At 39.4% G+C, this 19241-nt stretch overlaps 1 protein-coding gene across 4 annotated transcripts in view; it reads left to right on the top strand.

Annotated features, from left to right (window-relative positions):
* NCOA2 (nuclear receptor coactivator 2) overlaps positions 1 to 19241 on the top strand; it is a 190624-nt gene that overhangs the window by 146623 nt on the left and 24760 nt on the right. For all 4 annotated transcript variants that reach the window (XM_038127371.1, XM_038127372.1, XM_038127373.1 and 1 more), the window contains 4 exons: positions 1801 to 1948; positions 4078 to 5347; positions 13958 to 14168; positions 17318 to 17527. In XM_038127371.1, coding sequence (XP_037983299.1) covers positions 1801 to 1948; positions 4078 to 5347; positions 13958 to 14168; positions 17318 to 17527 — 1839 coding nt within the window. The remainder of the gene's footprint in view (positions 1 to 1800; positions 1949 to 4077; positions 5348 to 13957; positions 14169 to 17317; positions 17528 to 19241) is intronic.

The following is a 19241-nucleotide window of genomic DNA, read 5'->3' as shown; positions in this document are numbered from 1 at the left end:
CTAGTCATATGTTGGGCTGGAGCATCTTTGCACTTGCAGTTTTCAAGTCATTGTGGTTTGAGAATGGAAGCAAAGAAAGTAATGATCTCCTACATGTAATCCAGCATTACAGTGTGAAAAAAATGCAGCATTAGCTTGAAAAACAATAAAAAATATGCTTTAAAATTATCTCTCAGTGAAAAATGCAGAATATATGGTAAGTTTTTATTGGCCACAGTCAGAAAAATAGCATTTCCTCAAGAGGAATATGGAAACATTCTTGTTTGCTTAAAGAATTAGTTTGGAAAATGATTTAAGTAGAGATTTCACTTGTATCCTGTTGGCATTGAGTACTGGAATTTCCTGATGTGGTATATGCTAAAGTTAAGAGCTTTGGACCTTCTGGTGCCCAAAGGTTAAACTGAAACAATGACATACCTAACAGTGAAATTCTGTTTTGTATTGTTTCACTGTTGTAGGTTTTTGTTTTTTGTTACATTTTTACTCTGAAAAACCCCTTCTGGTTGTTTAAATTGTGCTTCCTGTTTTCTCACTGCCTAGATAATACTTTGCAACCTTGCAGAACAATATATAACAGTGGGGGACAGGGAAGGAAAGCAATCGTAACCAGTCTTGCAAGGCTGAAAATGTGGTAGCTCTGTAGACCAGAAAAATAAGGGCCACACTTGGAAAACCACGTCATTTCATTACAACAGGAAATATTAAAAGACTAGCAATGAAATGAAGATCACATGATACTAGGAATTTAAAAAAAAATCAATAAGAGAGAGAAAGAACCTCACAGAAAACACAGATGTATGAAAAAATAAGAAATTAAATTTATTTGTAGTTCTTCATTCCTATTTTTTCCTCTAAATGATTATATGAAAATTTTTGAAGTGTTTTACTTCTCTCATGTCTGCAATCCTAATGTGATTGCTTTTGGAGTAGAAATTTTAAGTGATCACACTTGTTTCATTGATGGCAGAGAGTGAACAGTGGAATAAATGTTTGGGAGATTAGCTTTTCCCTAACATGTTTTAATATTTCATGAAAGAAGTGTCACAGGGGTCTGTGGAAGTTAAAAAACTGAATTTGTTGAAGTTCAGATTTACATTAAAAACTTAAAGGGCTGCAGAATGTGTACAGTGAAGTAAACCCCAAATCTGAAATGCAGTCTACACTGAGAAAGGGTAGCAGAGCCCCAGTTTTGATTTAGGTAATTTTATTTGTAATTTTTTGAGCTATACATATTTTGTATTTGTTCTTTTAGAAGTAATAATTTCTCTTTCCAGTTCTCATTTCTAATTGTTGTCATGTAAGAGTTTGTTCACTTTTTAAATTAAAGAAGTAGTGATTGTAATTGTTCCAAGACAATTTAGGCAGGCAATAAGGAGGAGAATATACAGGCTAATGGAAACAGATGATCTAAAAACTAAGGACATTTATATCAAATCATCATGATGTAATGGTACAATGAAGAAGTGTTTGAGGAACAAAAGGAATTAGACGCATATTTGATGAAAAGTGAAATGGACTTCAAAACCTTCCTGGCTGCTCCTGAAATACATTCTGTTTCATAGTATCTTCCTGTTACTGCTGTCACTCCTTACAGATTTTCATTTGATCACCCTACAGCATGTGGGATCCTTTTTTTTTTGTTTACATCACATCTCTTTATTTTCAAAATGCTCTTTTTGTTTATTTTGCTTATTTAGCACCGCATCTGCGTATCGGTGCTGAGCATCAGATGTTGAGCAGCTGAGCTACCTGCCCTGCAGTTTGTCATTAGTTCACCTGTGTTGTTGTGCTTGCCTGCAGTGCTGAGGCAGGGGCTGGCCTTCAGCCCTGTTTATCGCTTTTCCCTGTCGGATGGCACCATCGTCTCTGCCCAAACCAAGAGCAAGCTCATCCGTTCTCAGACGACCAGTGAACCTCAGCTTGTAATCTCCTTGCATATGCTTCACAGGTAATCCTGGCCTCTTCCTTGCATCCACACTCTGCTAAGAGTCATGCAAAGTACAAGGTTGCCAAAGCAAATAGATTGTTTAAGGCTGATAGATTTCAGTTGACCCAGAACTGATATCATGGAAACAAAGTAAGATTTTAAAATCAATGCTTGCAGCAGGAAAAGACTGTAAGATTGTTTCAGAATTTAAAAATGACGTGTTGGATTTTCAATGCCATGTTCTTATTTTCAGTGTTTTAATTTCCTGTATTTTGCATAGTAGATACAAGAAACTTTCCAACTGTAATTAAATGTAGAAAACTTAGAATTCTTGTAGTTCACATTCTGTTATTGGTTCTGCTTTTTCTTAAAGGAACATGTTATGATTACTAGGACTGCACTTTAGACAAATTGTTATTTAATTATTTGATTCCTTTTGTGCCTTGTCTTTTCCGGTGCTTGGCTTAGTGGCTCTCATATGTCCAATCCTAAGAAGTGTCACTACTGTTAGTTTGGGGTTTTTTTGCAAAAGGCACAGCCAATAATATGCTAAAGTGAGGGTTGAGTAATCACTGACATCAGAACTTTAACATACAATTTTTATTAAGTCATTGCACATCCTGCTGTATTTGTATCAGATTTTGTTTCAGGGTTTATTCCTGATCCTTTGTATAATTTTTTTAGAGGAAGAAAATAGTGCTAAACATAATTATAACTGAAACCATTTTATAGAAATTGTAGATTGATCTGACTAAAAGCTGTCTGCAATTTGTTTTCTTTGGATTGCTGAATAGACCTATCATTTTATTAAGTGCCAAATCTTAAATTTTAAAAAGCAAGCATTAATAATTTTTAAATGGTACTCATACATTTTCTTGCACTTTTTTTAGCAGAGTGGTGGTACTACTGTATTTGTAATAAAGTTTTAAAAATATCCCTTTTTTATACTTAATGTTTTTCACCTTTGCCTTTATACCTAAGGTAACCAATACAGAATAAGAAGATTCACTACTCTGTATTTTTCAATTATTTCACTACTCTTGCTTTAGCAAAACTGAAGGTTTATCTGCACTTACTTATACTGTGCAAATAGGAATGGTTTTTGTCTCATGGAGAATGCATATTAGGAGTGTTCCATTTGTATTTGGTTTTGGAAGTCCAGAGTTGATTTGATTTTTTTTTGTCAGAATCTCATTTTTTTTCCTTCCTAACCTACTTGACTCTGTCTCTTTTGTAGCTTTTAGCATTTGGGAATATATCTGATTTTCCTAATTTAAGTTTTAGCACAGAATAAAAAGTGTATTACATCCTCCCATAAACTAATTAAAATCTACTGAGGAAAAGAAAAGTGACCTTCAGGTGCTCTCACAAGAGCTTTTTCTGTGTGTGTGTGTGTGTGTGTGTGTGTGTGTGTGTCTCTTCTCTTTCTTCTGTCTTGTGGCTTACATCTCTAAAATAGGAGTTTCAGCTCCTGTGCGTGTGGTTTGTTGTTTTTCTTCTCCCCTTCTCCTAAATGCCTGTGCAGGACTGGATTGCTAACACACTGTTCTCATTCTGAACAAGTATCCAGTAGTTCCCTTGGCTCACAGGCTGTTTTGGAGCAGTATTGAAATACTCTGGCAGTGTAAAAATGTGACTTTTTCAACTTTCTTTTCGCTATGAACTTGGTGGGCAAATAGCCCACTCCAGCCTTGTGGTGGGGCTAACTTCGAGAAATTCAAAACTCCAGCAAACAGCTGTCCGCAGCTGTCTTGTAAAACGTGTATTTGTTGGGTCATATGTTTCAGATGAGATTGTTTTCAGTTCTAGAAGTTAGCTCTTGCCAAATTGTAGACGAGAGATACATTAAAGGGAGTGTGAAATTGTAACCTATCAGCATTTCTAATGACTGTCATTTAAATGAGGTTTAATTTGGTTTTTCCTCTCTTTCGTTGTTTTCTAATGAGGTACTGAAAAACCATACTGTTAATGTTCAGCCACATTGAGAGTTGCATATCACTTTTGTCAAATTGTTGATTTGTTTTTGATTGTAGGGGTTTTGTGTTATTTTAAAGTGAGGTTTGGGGTTTTGCTTCTTTTTCCGTAATGTAATTGCAAGTTGGCCACTGTCATTTAGCTAACAGGCTGTTTTTCTTCCTCTTGCCACATAGAGAGCAGAATGTCTGTGGAATGAATCAGGATTTGACTGGACAAGGAATGGGGAAGATATTGAACCCAATTAGTTCCAGCAGCCCTGCCCATCAGGCCATGTGCAGTGGGAACCCAGGTCAGGATATGACCATCAGTAGCAATATAAATTTTGCCATAAATGGCCCAAAGGAGCAAGTGGGCATGCCAGCAGGCAGGTTTGGTGGTTCAGGGGGAATGAACCATGTGTCAAGCATACAAGCATCCACTCCTCAGGGTAGTAACTATGCACTAAAAATGAATAGCCCCTCTCAGAGCAGCCCCGGCATGAACCCAGGGCAGCCAAACTCTATGCTTTCCCCAAGGCATCGCGTGAGCCCTGGAGTGGCGGGAAGTCCTCGCATCCCACCCAGTCAGTTCTCCCCTGCAGGAAGCTTACATTCACCTGTGGGAGTCTGCAGCAGCACAGGAAATAGCCATAACTACACCAACAGTTCCCTGAACGCACTTCAGGCCCTCAGCGAGGGCCATGGCGTTTCTCTAGGATCGTCGTTGGCTTCACCTGACCTAAAAATGGGAAATTTACAAAATTCCCCTGTGAATATGAATCCTCCCCAGCTAAGCAAGATGGGAAGCCTGGACTCTAAAGACTGCTTTGGAATATATGGGGAGCAATCAGAAGGTACAACTGGACAAGCAGAGAGCAGCTGCCATTCAGGAGAACAGAAAGACAACAGCGATAGCAACATGCCACCGGTTGTCAGTGGCGAGAGACCTGATGGACAGAATAAACTGCACGACGGAAAAAGCCAGACAAAGCTCTTACAATTGCTGACCACCAAATCAGATCAGATGGAGCCTTCACCTTTGTCCAGTACCATGGGAGACATTAGCAAGGACTCCACAGGAGGGTTGCCTGGGTCTGGTTCAGCACACGGAACCTCGCTCAAGGAGAAGCATAAAATTTTGCACAGACTATTGCAGGACAGTAGTTCTCCTGTAGATTTGGCCAAGCTCACAGCAGAGGCCACAGGCAAAGAACTGAACCAGGAGTCCAGTAGCACAGCTCCTGGTTCAGAGGTGACTGTTAAACAGGAGCCAGCGAGTCCTAAGAAGAATAATAATGCACTACTTCGCTACTTGCTAGATAAAGATGATACTAAAGATATTGGTTTACCAGACATACCCCCAAAACTGGAGCGGTTGGACAGTAAGACAGACCCTTCCGGTAGCACAAAGTTAATAGCTATGAGGACGGAAAAAGAAGAGATAAGCTTTGAGCCTAATGAACAGGTAAGCTAATTTTTGCACTATGTGTGAATTTCTTGTTCCAGGCCTGCATTCCTGCCATCTGGCTTCCACCAAGAGTAGCATCTTGGCACTTCAGGAGGCTGTTACCTGTCTTCTGAAATCCAGTCTTCACTGTTTCCCAGTTGGTGTTACTAGGTTGTGATGATCACACTGTGTAAAAGCACAGGCTCTGCCTGGAAGGAGATGGATAATGCAGGGTGCCTTTCCCAAATGGTAGTCAGGCAAAGAGAAAATACTCGTGACTCTTGGTTAGTGCTACCTAATTGACAGCTTTTCCCACAGGCTGAGGTTGAACTGCTGTTGTGCTTGCTAAATGGGTCCTTGACCTAGCCCAGCATAGCAGCTATACTCCTCCCATGGAAAACAGGTTCATACTCAAGAACAGGGGTTATTTGAAAGGACAGATAACAACTTTGCATTACTGGTCTTCGTGTTATGCTTGACCTGCAAATAGACTTCTGTGCCAGTTTGGAGGATTTGATGGGGTTTTCTTGTCATCTTAAAAATTCTTTATATTCAGCCTCAAGTTTCTGTGAAAGATTAATTGTTCAGTGCAGGGATCATGTCTCTTTGTGCAAGGTTATCTGCATTGAATTTTGCATTCAGAATTTCTTTGCTTTCTGTGCAAGATCACTTTTTGCTGTGCTGCCCAACACTATAATAAATGGTGTATTGTTGGGACCTATGCTAAGAAGTGTTATGTCACACTGGCTTTCATGCAGAATTCACTTTCCAAAAGCAACAGGTCCACATCACCCAGAGTGCTTCAGTTTTCAGAGCTTTGGAAGAAAAAGGGACACAGCAAAAGCAATCTGCTACTTCAGTATTACTGTTTATATTATTTATAAAATGGGTAATTACAATATCAATTTTAGTATAACGCATTTTCTGGGAAGGTTATAACTAGCTGGAGTTAATGATCCTTAGATTTGTCCTACACTATCAAATCTCCCAGCTGGTCATTAATCCCTAGGCAGCCCTGTGTGTGAAGCCTTAGTTTGTAAATCATGATCAGCTCATATACAATGCAAATGTTCATGTGTCTCATTCACAGCCGTATCCTTAATTTTTAAAAAAATTGTATATTTTCTAATGTGTAGACTAGATTTCAGCTTGTTTATTTTTTTAACCCATTGTGTCTTTTTATTATGTGCGCATAAAGACATTCTTGTTTATATTTTCTATATTGTATTGTGAGGCTGAGGAGGGATAGATGACATTTTCTTAGCCCTAAGACACAACATTGGATTATTATTTTTTTATTTGCCCTTTTGGCAGTCTATAGCTAGAAGATAGTTCTTTCAACAGTAGTTATAACCACAAAACATAGAGGCCAAACGTGCCACTCCAGTGTAGATGCAGCATTGTTAAAATCTGTTATCCAGGCAACTCCTAAGGTTACTTTGCTGCTTTTGTTACAACAAAATTTGACAACTATAGCCATTATGTAGGAGCAATTGTGGTTTTTCAATCCTTCCCACACTTTAGGGGAAACCAAGCCAAATTGTACTAATTTCTCCTCACTGAAATTTGCACTGATTTATCCTCAAGCCTGGATGTTAGTTTAGTTTTCAATAGAAGCCTGTATTTTTTAGTGTCTGTAGAGGTAGGGTTTAGATTCTCTGTGAGAACTGATGGTTCATTAGTCTAGAAAAATACAGATATCAAGAAATTCACAGCTAAACTAGCAAGAATGGCATATTTTTTAAATGTCTGATAGATTTCAGTTCCTAGTTCAGATCCTACACATTGAAGTCAGTACTAGATTGAAAGCAGAGATCTTCAGTCCTTCAAAATTAGGTACTCAACAAGAATGTAAAATTTGGTAATCACCAAAAAAAATGTATGCCCTTCATCCATAGATCAAAATCATGGCCTTCAGATGGTTTGTTCCCCTAGAATTAAATTTCTAAAAGAATTAAAATTTTCTCTTTCATGATCTCTGTGGGGTACGCAAGAAACAGTTTAGCTTACGAACCAATTCTCAGAGAGCAGATTTTGTCCCCTCTAGAACTTTGTTGTCTAGTCCAAGGTAGTCCTACGAACTCCATTTATTGCTGATGGAAACACAGAAAAATACTCCAGGATTTTTTTTTTTAATCTTATCTTAATGTATGTCTGAAACAGATGAGGTAAACTGTTTTTTACTGGTATTCCCATTGAGAAGTGGTAGCACAGGTGAACAGTTTAACTGCTCACTTTTTCATAGGCAACTTGTGTCTCACCCTAAATGTAAACATGAGACTAACTATGAAACCAGCTTTCAAGAAAGAGACTTCAGTGTCTACAAGCACTGCCAACCTCAAGCAGTTGAAAATCAGGTCTCCTGAATGATGAACTTCGTAAAGTGAATGGTCTATTCATTTTTTATTTTTAGGTTTTATGTTTCTGAGGTTGGGGAGGGATTTGAGGGGGTTGAAATGTGGGCTGTGGATGTATTGCCTTTTCTTAACATTTGAAGACAGAGTTTGTCTCCCAGGAGAGAGAGAACCGGAGGTACAGAAAGGTCTGGGACCTGGGTTTGTTCAGAAAACCACAAAGCAGTGCAGGAGTCATGATAAAGTGGCAAGGGCTTCCTCAGCTCCAAGGTATGGAGCAGCCAGTCTTGTCACTGTGATGGAAGACTGCTGGATAATGACAGAAGGGCTTTTGTTGCTCCCGTTGGTTGTAAACAGAACTTTAAAACCCACTTAAAATGCAGTGAAACCTGGAGCTGAATAAACAGAAGTCCAGCATGGAGTAGGAGAGGAAATGGTGGGGAATATAGAATAATGTAAGTGTTTAACTGTCTGAAGGCCAGGCCTTTAAACAAATAGCCACTTTACCCCAATTATAAAATCACTAAAAATATTTAGCATCAAAACTCTTCAGCTTTGGAAGATGGTCTCCCACAGGAAGTGCTCATTGCCTAAATTTAGATCAAAGCTGGAACTATTTAGTACAAGACTAGAACACAGATTCTTGAGCTAAATTCTTCCATCCTCCTGCATCCTTCCCCCTCCTTTTTCCTCCCATATGTAAAAATTAGCCATGTGCTTGTGTTACCTATTTTGCAGGTTTATTTAAAACTTCTCCTCCCCGAGGAATGTTGTATTTTTAAGTAATTAGTCACTGGAGTGTGCAGTTTCTCTGGAAACTGCAGCAGAGCAGCAGTGGGATGGCCTCAGCAAGGGAGAGGCAACAGAGTTGGGAGGCAACAGAGCCATTGCATTTTCTCCTTTTACTTTTGGTGTGACTTTCTGAGCAGGAAATGCTTTGAAGTGCACCACTGTACTAAAAATAGCAGTCTTCTAGGTAGTGTGTTTAAACATACTCTTCTGCAGAGAGCAGCAACTGACAGGAAGCCTTTCTCAAATGGCAGAGAATATTTCCAGCCCTGCCTTACCTTTTTCCCTTCCTTGGTGGGATGATGGTTATCAGGCTTTATTAGGCTGATTGCTGTTCCAGTTACGGCAGCTGTAGGGGGGGGGATGAAAGGGGGACCTGCTGGGGACACTCAGCAGGGTTTTTCCTCCGGCACCAACCATAGCAGGGCTGTTGCAGTCAAGCACCACAAGTTCTCATATGGCTCACCACTGTTAGAAAGGGAAGAGAGTGTCCCTCAGCAGTAAACCTGCTTTCTCCTGCTCTCCCTGAGTGTCCACTGCCAGGAGTAGCCCCTGTAGTGATCAGGAGGTGGTCAGATGTGGCAAGGACTGGCTAACAGCTTGGAGGGGAAGGAGAGTGAAAGTACAGGGGAACATTAAAGAAACATCATGAACATTGTTAGATATGGCCTTGCTAAAGTAGCTTGTTCTCTGAGAAATCACCTGGGGGAGCGTGGAATGAAATCCTCATCTCCATACGGGTACTCTCCTCTTTTCTGTTCAGTAGACCATAAAAACAGCCTGTTTGACAGGGACTTTGCAGTGCAACAGTCTGCACAAATGCTGTTCCAGAAATCATCTCAAGGATGTACATTTTTGTCCTAAAATTCAGAAGCTGCTCTGGTGTTCCTCACATACTTTATCAACTCTGCTGTATTCATGTTTTGTGTGAAAACCAATATCTTCCCAATACTAGCATATTTTCTCTACACATGCCACTCATCTTTAAAAAACCTATTTCTGGTTTAATAGTCCAGAATCCATTAAGTTCATGAGGAACATTTGTTTCTTCTTCAAATTCTATCAAAACCTTAGAATAGGGATTCCATTTTCTGAATGTCTTTCAATTAGAGTTCTGCTTTCAAATGTTAGTCATAGAATAGCTTGATAATTTAATAGGATTTCTAGCCAATTTTATGTTTATTGCAGTTACCAGGGAGAAAAATACTGTATTGGTTCCACTTCTAATTTCCTTTTCCCTTCTTTTCATAATCCTTTAATTTATTGCCAGTTTGGAGCAGGGATTTGGTTTCATTTGCCTCTTATGGTCAAATGCTTTGCCCATACTTCTGAGGAAGAAGATGAGCTAAACTTCAAATTTATGCAAATCAGGTGTAGTTTCAAGCTGTGTCCCCACAAAAAAGACATCCTGTTGTAAGTCCTTAGAATGCAGGGTCACAGTGCAAGCCATGGGCAATGCCCATGGCAGGAAGGAGATTTCCGGAGGCTTGAGTATCTTATCCAGTCCTTCACAATCCATGGAAGCCAGGCTTTGAAACAGCAACTTTTGTAAACCAAACTTCATGTTGAGGTGCAGCTGCCTTTCAGTACAGCTGAAAAAATTCTGTAAGCTCTTAAGTTTTATCTGTATTTCTCTATATGACAGTATAAAATAATATAAAATATAAAATAAGTACTTTTTCAAATGCAAAAATATCCCTGAGAATTATTTGTCTTACACTTTCCGGCACTTAGTGCCCAAGTTCCACAGAGACCGTCATAACTGCATTACTTAGACATAGTGAAAATACCCATGCAAGAACTTTCTTGTGATGCATAGCACTTCATCAGGTGCTTTTTTAAAAAAAAAAAATTCCTGACAAATAATTGTTTCACAGGGTGTGCCTTCTATTTACATAAAATTCAATTTAGGCCATTAACAAAATAAATATAGAATATAAATAAAAGAAAAATCCCATGGATCTAACCAAGTAAATATTTTAATGCTAGTTTCTGCACATATGGTGCCATTTGGGGGTGAGTCTGGAAAGACTTGGGCTAACATCATAGGTTGGTGTTAATTCCAAATCTCTTGGAGTTTTTGTAGCAGTTGAGAATCCTTATAAAAATATGAAGTTTAAGTATTTAATATTGATTATTAAGCAAAAAAAAAAAGGAGAAGGTTATGTATTTGGGTTGTTGTAATACATCTGTTGTATTTGCCCTTTCTTTGCCACTTCTGAGAGAAATTAGAAACATCTTAGGGAGTGCAGTTTTCTGACACATTTGGATCAATATGTTCTTCATTGGTGTTTTTTTTAGGTTTGGTTTTGGGGTTGGTTATATATATATATATATATATATATATATATATATATATATATATATATATATATATATATATATATATATATATATATAGTGTTTGAACAAAGAATTGCAGTAGCCAGAATGCTAAAAGAAGAGATGACACAAAATCACACATAAAACCAACCAAACCCCCCCCCCCCCAACATATAAAACTTCCCTTTGCTGTTGTCTCAGATACATGTAATGAAGGCCATATGTCTTAATTCCCCCAAAGAGTACTGAATCATCCTTCTATAATTTATGATGCTCTATATCAGTCTCTTCTCCTGGCTCTTGCGGTCTTCTTGTAGCAGATCTCCCATCGCTCAAACTGCAGCTCCTATAAACATCACTCATGGCTGTCTCTTGGAGCACCTTTTTGAATCTGCTTATCACCTGTCCCTGCAGTGATTTAGGCTTCACGTAATCACTTTTGATTCCTCCTGGCTCAGCCTTTTCTACTGATGTACTGGGTCCACCCAGCTGCTTGTAATTGCCTGGAAAGCAGTGAGTCATCAGAGGGATTTGTCAAGAACAGGTTATCTTGGACCAGTTTTCCCTCAGCAAGAGGGTAGCAGAATTGTTGGCATAAGAGAAATAGTGTGTCAAGATGTTTAGATTTGAGTAAGGCCCTTTTTTCCTTATGGCAGGGTAGAGGTGCATGGTCAAGATGAAACTGCTGTGAGTGGTGAGGAAGCTGTTTGGAAATCCCTCCACACACAATGGTTATTGAAGGATTCGCTGTCAAAATAGAGATGCTGCAGGACTAGTGCAGCATCTAGAGCTGCTCAGTGTTTTAGTTAACCTAAATGACCTGATGTGACAATACAGCTTGGTAAAGCTGAGTGTGGCACTTGAATGTCTGCAAACACCCCGGAGGACACAATTCAGATTCAGCTGCAATGAAGAGATACAGAGGCAAAATATTAGAGCATTCAGGGTGAATAAATGCTATTTATTATCATTACTCAAGAATAATGTCTCAGATTTTTTTTTTTTAAATATGAGGGGAGAAGTGACTAAATAGGAGTTTTTCAGAGCTGTTCTAGGGATCATAGTGATGATAAGATGAGTGAGAGTCAGTAAATGTCATGTGATTTGAAGAATCACATGCTTTTCTGGAATATGCCATCAAACCATACTATGTGTAGAGGAAATTTTCTGCTTTACCCAGCAGCTATAAGGCTTCATTTTAAGTCCTGTCTTGGACGTGGCTTCAGCAAAAGTGTGGATCAACTGAAAGCAATCCACAAGAGCAGCAAGAGTAATGAGAGGCTGAGAAAACAGGTTATTTGCTGAAGAAAATTCACAAGTTGAGATTGTTTGTTCATTTCAGCTTAAAACACAAAAGGGCACATGTTTTCAAATACAGAAAAAGTTAGAAAAAGAAAGGGTAGCGCAGTATGTTCTCCAGATTCAAAATGTGTTTGGAACGAAGGGTCTAAATCTCTGTGTGAGAGATTTTGCATTGAGACTAATAAAAAAAATAGAAGAGTAGTAAGGATGGCAGAGTGCTGAAACCGATTCTCCAGGGAAGCTGTGGATTTTCTGTCTCTGGATATCTTTAACAAGCAACTGTATGAACTTCCGTAGGGAATGGCATACACTGATTTTGCCTGGAGGCTTTACATTTCTTCCAGTCCTCTGATTCTCTGATTTCCTACCATTTTGCCAATAACACCAGCCTCTAGATCACCCATGTGCTGCCTTTTAATGGAGTGAATTCCCTCCTCTTTTGCACCATATACTACAATTTATATGACTAGGACGTGATGTAGAAATAATAAAAAACAGCACCATGATTATTTGCAGTCAGTCACCCAAAAAAAGCACTTAGCAGTGTAACCTTGGGGCATTTTAGCTACCTTTGAATAAAATAGCTGGACTTCCCCAGGAGCAGGTTAGATGTGGTGGCAGGAGTTCTGTACAGACTAATGTGCGGTGCTTCCTAGCTAGCCTGTGAGAACCTCAGTAAGTATTTTAAAGCCACCTCAGGTATTTCTACAGTATCCTGTGATCTGTGGTGTAAGCTTGCTGTCAGTAAGAAGTTCATGATATGTAGAGGGACAAAAAAAAAAGCCCAGGAAGAATTGTATTTCAGTTCTGCATGTTTGTGGTGTTCTTTCTCAGTTCCCCATCCTTCACGGGTGGCTGCTCACTCTGCCTCTCCTCTGTCATTGCACATTTCCTAACGAAGACACTGATTTTGAGTAGGTATTTGTTATAAATACTGTTATGATATATTTACTGTTCAAGATGGTAGTAAACTGAAACCGGACACCCTGTTCTTAATTATTACCCAAGTTTTACCCTTATCAAGAGTTTAGGATTGGAAAATATAGTTGCAATGACTTCCACATTTCAGTCAGAAAATTATTTTGATTCTGAGAGGTTTTAGACAGAGAAGCTGACAAAAATGAATGCCAGTGAAAATTGGTATTTGTAAGAGAAACAAGCAGGTCAGTAATTATGTTAGTGTAAGGTGAACTTAATTTTTCTCCCATCTTTATTTCATTAATTTTAACTGAATTTAAATGTCAATTCATATGTAGATTTCTCCTATCCTACTCTAGAGAAGTTATTTTAAATGATTTGGGAAGTTAGGAGTAAAATAAATTCCCAGTCCTATGTATATATCTTGCCAGTTAACCTATGTAGAGTCATTCAGTGTTCAGGTTTTGAATATAACAAAGAAAAGGCATATGGGGAATTGGTATAGCCATAACGTAACTTTCAGATTGTATGCTTTTAATCAAGTCATAAAGAGACTAGAAATATAACTGTGCTGAAAGAAATAGCAATTATACCTACATAAACCCCCATCTCCAGCACTCCTGGCTCTCCTGTTATCCCTGCTGTCAGCACTGATCACAGAGTGCACAGGGAGGAATCCCCCTGTTGCCCAAGGTATGGAATCATACGTCCCCATGTGGGGCTTTTGAAGGGTGCCAGTGCCACTCTGGGCTCCCCAAAAGCAAGGCACACCAGCCCTGGGAAGCCTGCCCAGTCCCTTTCCAACAGGTTTGTGAGCTTCTCCACGTCAGGCCTGTTGCCAGACACATCGAGGCCCCTGTGGGTGTGACACTGGGGGCTGCCTGGCTTGGCCCGCAGCAGGCGAGCAGCGACCTGTACCGTGGGTTTGTGTTCTTTGTTGCAGCCAGGCAGTGAGTTGGATAACTTGGAAGAGATTCTGGATGACCTGCAGAACAGCCAGTTACCACAGCTTTTCCCAGATAGCCGCCCAGGCGTGCCAGCGGGCTCGGTGGACAAGCAAGCCATCATCAATGACCTCATGCAGCTCACCAGTGACAGCAGCCCCGGCGCGGCGGTGGCCACCCAGAAACCAGCAATGAGGATTTCGCAGAGCAGTGAGTGCACCCCGCCCCCCGCTCGCGTACACCGGGCTCGGGAACCCCCCGGTGCGGGGTCGCGGTGCCCCGGGTCGGGTCAGCCAGGGAGGAGCCGGGCAGCTCCCAGTCCTGGGCGGGTGTTGTGTGGTGACAGAGCGCCATCTGCGGTCGTCCCAGCTCCAGACACACCGGAGTTGTGTCTGGCTCTCACAGCCTGGAAGTCTGTGTCCCCGGAGACGTTTTCAGGGGTGCCCTCAGATCAGACATCCCCTGCTGCCGTGCTGGGTGACGCTGCTGTTGTGAGGGCTTTGGCACGGAGACCGCGTGCGTTTTTTTGCGATGCAGGTTGTTCCTTGCTGGCAGCTCTTGCAGCAAAGCTTTTCTAGGCATGAAGGAGAGTCTTCTAAAACCACAAGATTAATAGAAGAACGGAAGATTAAGAATGCCCAACTTTAATTTGAGATTGTGGCTTTTAGTTGAGACACTTCCAGCTGACTGCTTTCCTTAACCTTATTAATCGGCTTACAAATCAGCATTGTAACACTGGTTTGCCATCATAATATACTGGAAAGCAAGCAAGACAGGAGTCTTATCAAGTACTAATGTTGAATAAAATAGCATGGAAAAACCACTGCTTCATTTTTTGCTCCTGTTGGCTAGGATGGCCGCATCTATTTACTTTGTTAGATGTGCTCTAGGTTTTTTTCTTATAAAACGTAGGGTTTAGATACTATTTTTAGCCATTCTGATAATAACAAACTAACACTGAGCCACTTTCAAATTCACTCAAATTACTTAGAAATGTTTAGATAAATACTAGTATTCTATCAATGAATATTAGTGTGTATATTCATATTAAGACCACTTCAGATTCTTAAGTTATCACTTGTTACCCATGTTGCTCAGAGAAGGATGCTTGGGTTTAATGTACTTGCTTTTTTGAGTATAGAGGTACTAACAGCAGCACCTCAAAAGTCAGAGGGGAATCTCTGTGCATGTGAAGTCTTCAGCATATTCTTCTTGAAGTAAGGTCTGTTTGTTCCTTCCAGCCTTTTGGCTTTCTAGGGGTAGCCTAGCTTTCAATCTGGTTTTAAAGCTACTGGCAGTACAGTAACAGTATGACTGTAAATGAGAGTGGCTTCATGGTTAGCAGCAGTTCTGTAAAAGCAGCATCCTGTTTCCCGTCTAAATTAAAACCCTAAAATATTTTCCCCCAGCTCAGTCTTGTGTCTGTGCCTGATTCCCTGAGGAACTTGTGCCTTATGTTCAATAGAGGAGCATACAAAAAACAGGTCCACAGAAAAAATGAGGGGCCTCTCATATGCTCACAAAAAAAGGAATGTAGAATGAATGTCAAATCATACACAATTCCAAAAGAGATTTAGGGTTTTTATGGTCGGGTTTTTTTCTGATAAAATAACCAACTTTAATTTTACAGGTTTTAATGAATTACATTTATTTTCAACAGACAAATATTTTTGTCTGTAGAAAAATAGAAAGGCTGCTAGATCTGCCAAATTGCTAGTCTGTTACATGAGGGATAGGGAGCTTCCTTCAGTCCCATCCTGACAAAGAGTAGAATAAGCAGGAGGTGATGTGATCTAAGCACCATCACAGCTCATCAACTATGTTGTTATTTTGTGCCACATTTCCAGAATTCATTTTTGTAATATTAGTTGGTGCTGGCAAAGCTAAGTAAGCAAAAATAACTAATTTATCTATGTGATGTGTCAAACTTCTGGAGCAAACTGTTCTGAAACTGTCACTGAAGTTTAATTTTGCTTCAGTCCTTCAACTTTGTGATATCCCTAATCTTGAGAAAGTAATTTTTGCTTCATAAGTAAGTTTTGTTTGCTTAGTTGAACAGGCAGACAAGACAAAACTTGAATCTCGTGGTTAGGAATTAGGTGTATGTGATGTGATATATTTTCTGTACACACATGTAAGCAAATACACCTGGCAGAGAACTTGCATTTAAAAAATACAATGAGTTCATGTAGTCTGGTTTTATAAAATAAAAGTCAGAGAGCTCTGTTGTGAGATATTTCTGTGCATTTTAACAAACTTACTAAACCTCATCTAAGTTTTCAGATTACAGAGTAGCACTACTTCAATCTAAAATAAGAAAGTATTAATTTAACTTCTCAGTAATATGGTGAACACAAAAATGCAGAAGGTGCTGTAAGGATCCTGTTACATCAGAGCCTCTTCTAGAGGAAGCTATCAGAAAGTATTGCAAATAATATTTTCACAAAAATGTTTAATTTACTTGCATGTATTTCATAGGTATGATTGGAAATGGAATCAAAGCTACAAGGTCAGTGTTTGATTCATGTTTGAGAACTAGTTGAGCACAAAGAGGATGCTTTCATGCATTGGAGCATTGCCCAAAGACCAGCTGAGCCAGATGCTCTCCAGTCACAGTCTGAAACTCACTTTGCTGAGGCAGTCTGTAGTTTTATTTGCAGAGGCTGATTTTAAAAGCACAACCCAGAAGATAGTGGTTACATAAAGGTGGCAGTAACCATCAAGGATGGTTCTTTTTTTTACCAGAATATTATGGTGGTACAGCTCTGTTTCTGGACTGGCTTTTTGTTGTTGCTTAATTATGGAAGTATTTCTTTTTATTAATGACAAAAAATACAAAACCCAAAAAATTAAGAGGCACATGTTGAAATGGGGCTATGGGATCCAATACAGAGTCAGTCTGTCCTTAATTTTGAAAACTTCTTCAGCGGCACAGCTAGTGCTGGAAAACTCTCCAAACTGAGATAATTCCTAACAATCTGCCTCAGGATGGCATCTGCATGCAATTACACTCCTACTAAGTATAAGATTAATTGGCAGTAGTATGCACATCACATAGTGGTGTGTTTTGCTGTAGTGGCTCTTCTGTCAGTTAAATTGCATCATTTAAAGTTTTTTTAAATATACATCATATCTGGTTTGTGTTTAGTGTCAGAATGTTCCATTTTGAAATTTATATTTAAATGTCAAGAAGGGATGTTTCTCAGACAGATATAGAGTGAGTAAATTATGCAACATTAAATAGCTGAGCCCAAGAGCTTTATTTGTGTCTGGGTTCTTTTCTTCTTTTTTTTTTTTTTTAACTTAGTGAAGTTTCCATTCTTGTAACTTTGCTTTTTTTCTTTGCTCCTCCTGTCTAGCTTTTAATAACCCACGAGCAGGGCAACTGGGCAGGTTATTACCAAACCAGAACTTACCACTTGACATAACACTGCAGAACCCAACAGGAGCAGGAACTTTCCCACCCATAAGAACAAGTAGCCCCTACTCAGTGATACCTCAGCCAGGACTGATGGGCAGGAATGAAGGGATGATAGGAAGTCAAGGAACTTTAGGCAACAGCAGCGCAGGTAAGATGATTTTCCTTTTTTTTTTTTCCTAATATACTTGAGTAACAGGCTATAGCATGTGCAGCTTAACATTGGGGTTAATATCGGTGCAGATTATTACTCTGCATGAAGTTTGTTTTGTGGGATGTTATGTATGGGCATATTTGTTTTGAATTTCTGTGTCTGCATATTTTTAGTCCTGCCTTTTATGCACTGCTTTTTACCTACCGATAGAGATGGGTCTTTCAAAACTAAATCATGGGCAGTACTTTTGCCCTGATGATGTTGGCTTTGCCCTCAATTGTTCTTTACGTAGTAGCCTTAGCTTCTTCTCGGGAACCATCAGATGTTGCAATTAACAACACATTCACCTAATAATGAACAAACATATAGCCTGTTAAACAAGAAAAATCTGGCCGATGGATTTATTTCAACTAGTGCATAATCCGAGATTGTGCAAGTGTGCGATAGCCACTGTAAGAGCTCTGAGTAAATAAATGGGCATTGTAAATCCTCTCAGCTGGCTATTTTGTGTCAAATTTGTATATTTAGTTGGCATCAGTATTAAAAGAGACATGCAGCCAAAGGCTGAAATATTTTATTTAAGCAGTTCAGAGATCAACTTGTATTCTTTCGAGTGTCCTCTTACTTTCATGTTCTTTATACATATTAGAGGATTTTATTCATCTTATATACACAAGTTAGAGAATATTATTGTGTCCCTGCCTTGCTCTAGCACAGCACATCTTTCATCTGATAGAATATGTACACAAATGGACCGAAACTGAGGATGTACCACTAAAGCAAATTTTGTACGGCAGCTGAAACAAAGACCCTCTTCAGAGGGTTTTTTCTCTGGTTATATGTCACCAAATATTTGAACTGATAAGTAATAATTGCTTGTGTGGCTTTTAGTATTCATTTAGGGATTTTGCATAGTGCAACTGAAAAAACCAATCTGAACCACTAGTCCAAGCTGAAATTAGTGTTTTATCTACTCTCTTGACTGATATAAAATTGAAATGCATAAATACTATGACTGCTATCTTTGGTGCTTGGGGATTTTTGTGTTTGGTTTTGCTTGAGGCTTTTTGGCTACTGTCGGAGTGTAGTATTCTATATATTCCAAGTGTAAATAAAACGTATTAGTTGTTTACAGTAGATGTGGGAGGACTTCCCCTATAATAACGGTAATGAACTTCAGCATCTATCGGAAAGTTCCTGTGAGTAATTTCCCTGCACTGCACATTTGTCTGAGATTATCTGGGTGAGCCTTGAAGCTCTGAAGGCTCTGGGTTCCAAGTGAAAGAAGTCGCCAAAAGATGTTTGCAGAACACAAATTGATACTCAGTCCTTCTAATTTGTAAGTGTGTTTAGTGTTAACACGTTGTTACTCAAGTCCCCATTCTCACTTAGCACTTGGAAAGTAAAGCACTGACACACATCAGCAAACGTGATTCATTTCCTGAGGAAGGAAGTTAAGGCTATCCACACACCCTCAGCACCTGTCGCAGACCACATGTGGGAACACTTACCCTGAGCAGCGTTTCGGAAATGATAAAAGGGTCTTCCTCTTGTAAGATGTATCACAGTCTCCAGTCCCTCAACTAAGCAGTGTAAGGCATCGTTCTGCAACTTGCACATCTGGATGGGCAATTGTGGTGGTACAGTGTGCTTTGAGTGAAACTACTGCATTGGTATTGCTGAAAATGCAGCTCCTCAGGCAGCAGTAGTG

This window comes from Motacilla alba, chromosome 2 (assembly GCF_015832195.1).
Source record: "Motacilla alba alba isolate MOTALB_02 chromosome 2, Motacilla_alba_V1.0_pri, whole genome shotgun sequence".
In the NCBI taxonomy this organism is placed as follows: Eukaryota; Metazoa; Chordata; class Aves; order Passeriformes; family Motacillidae; genus Motacilla; species Motacilla alba.
Note: the sequence above shows the minus strand (reverse complement) of the source record. Positions and strands in the feature narration are given on the sequence as shown.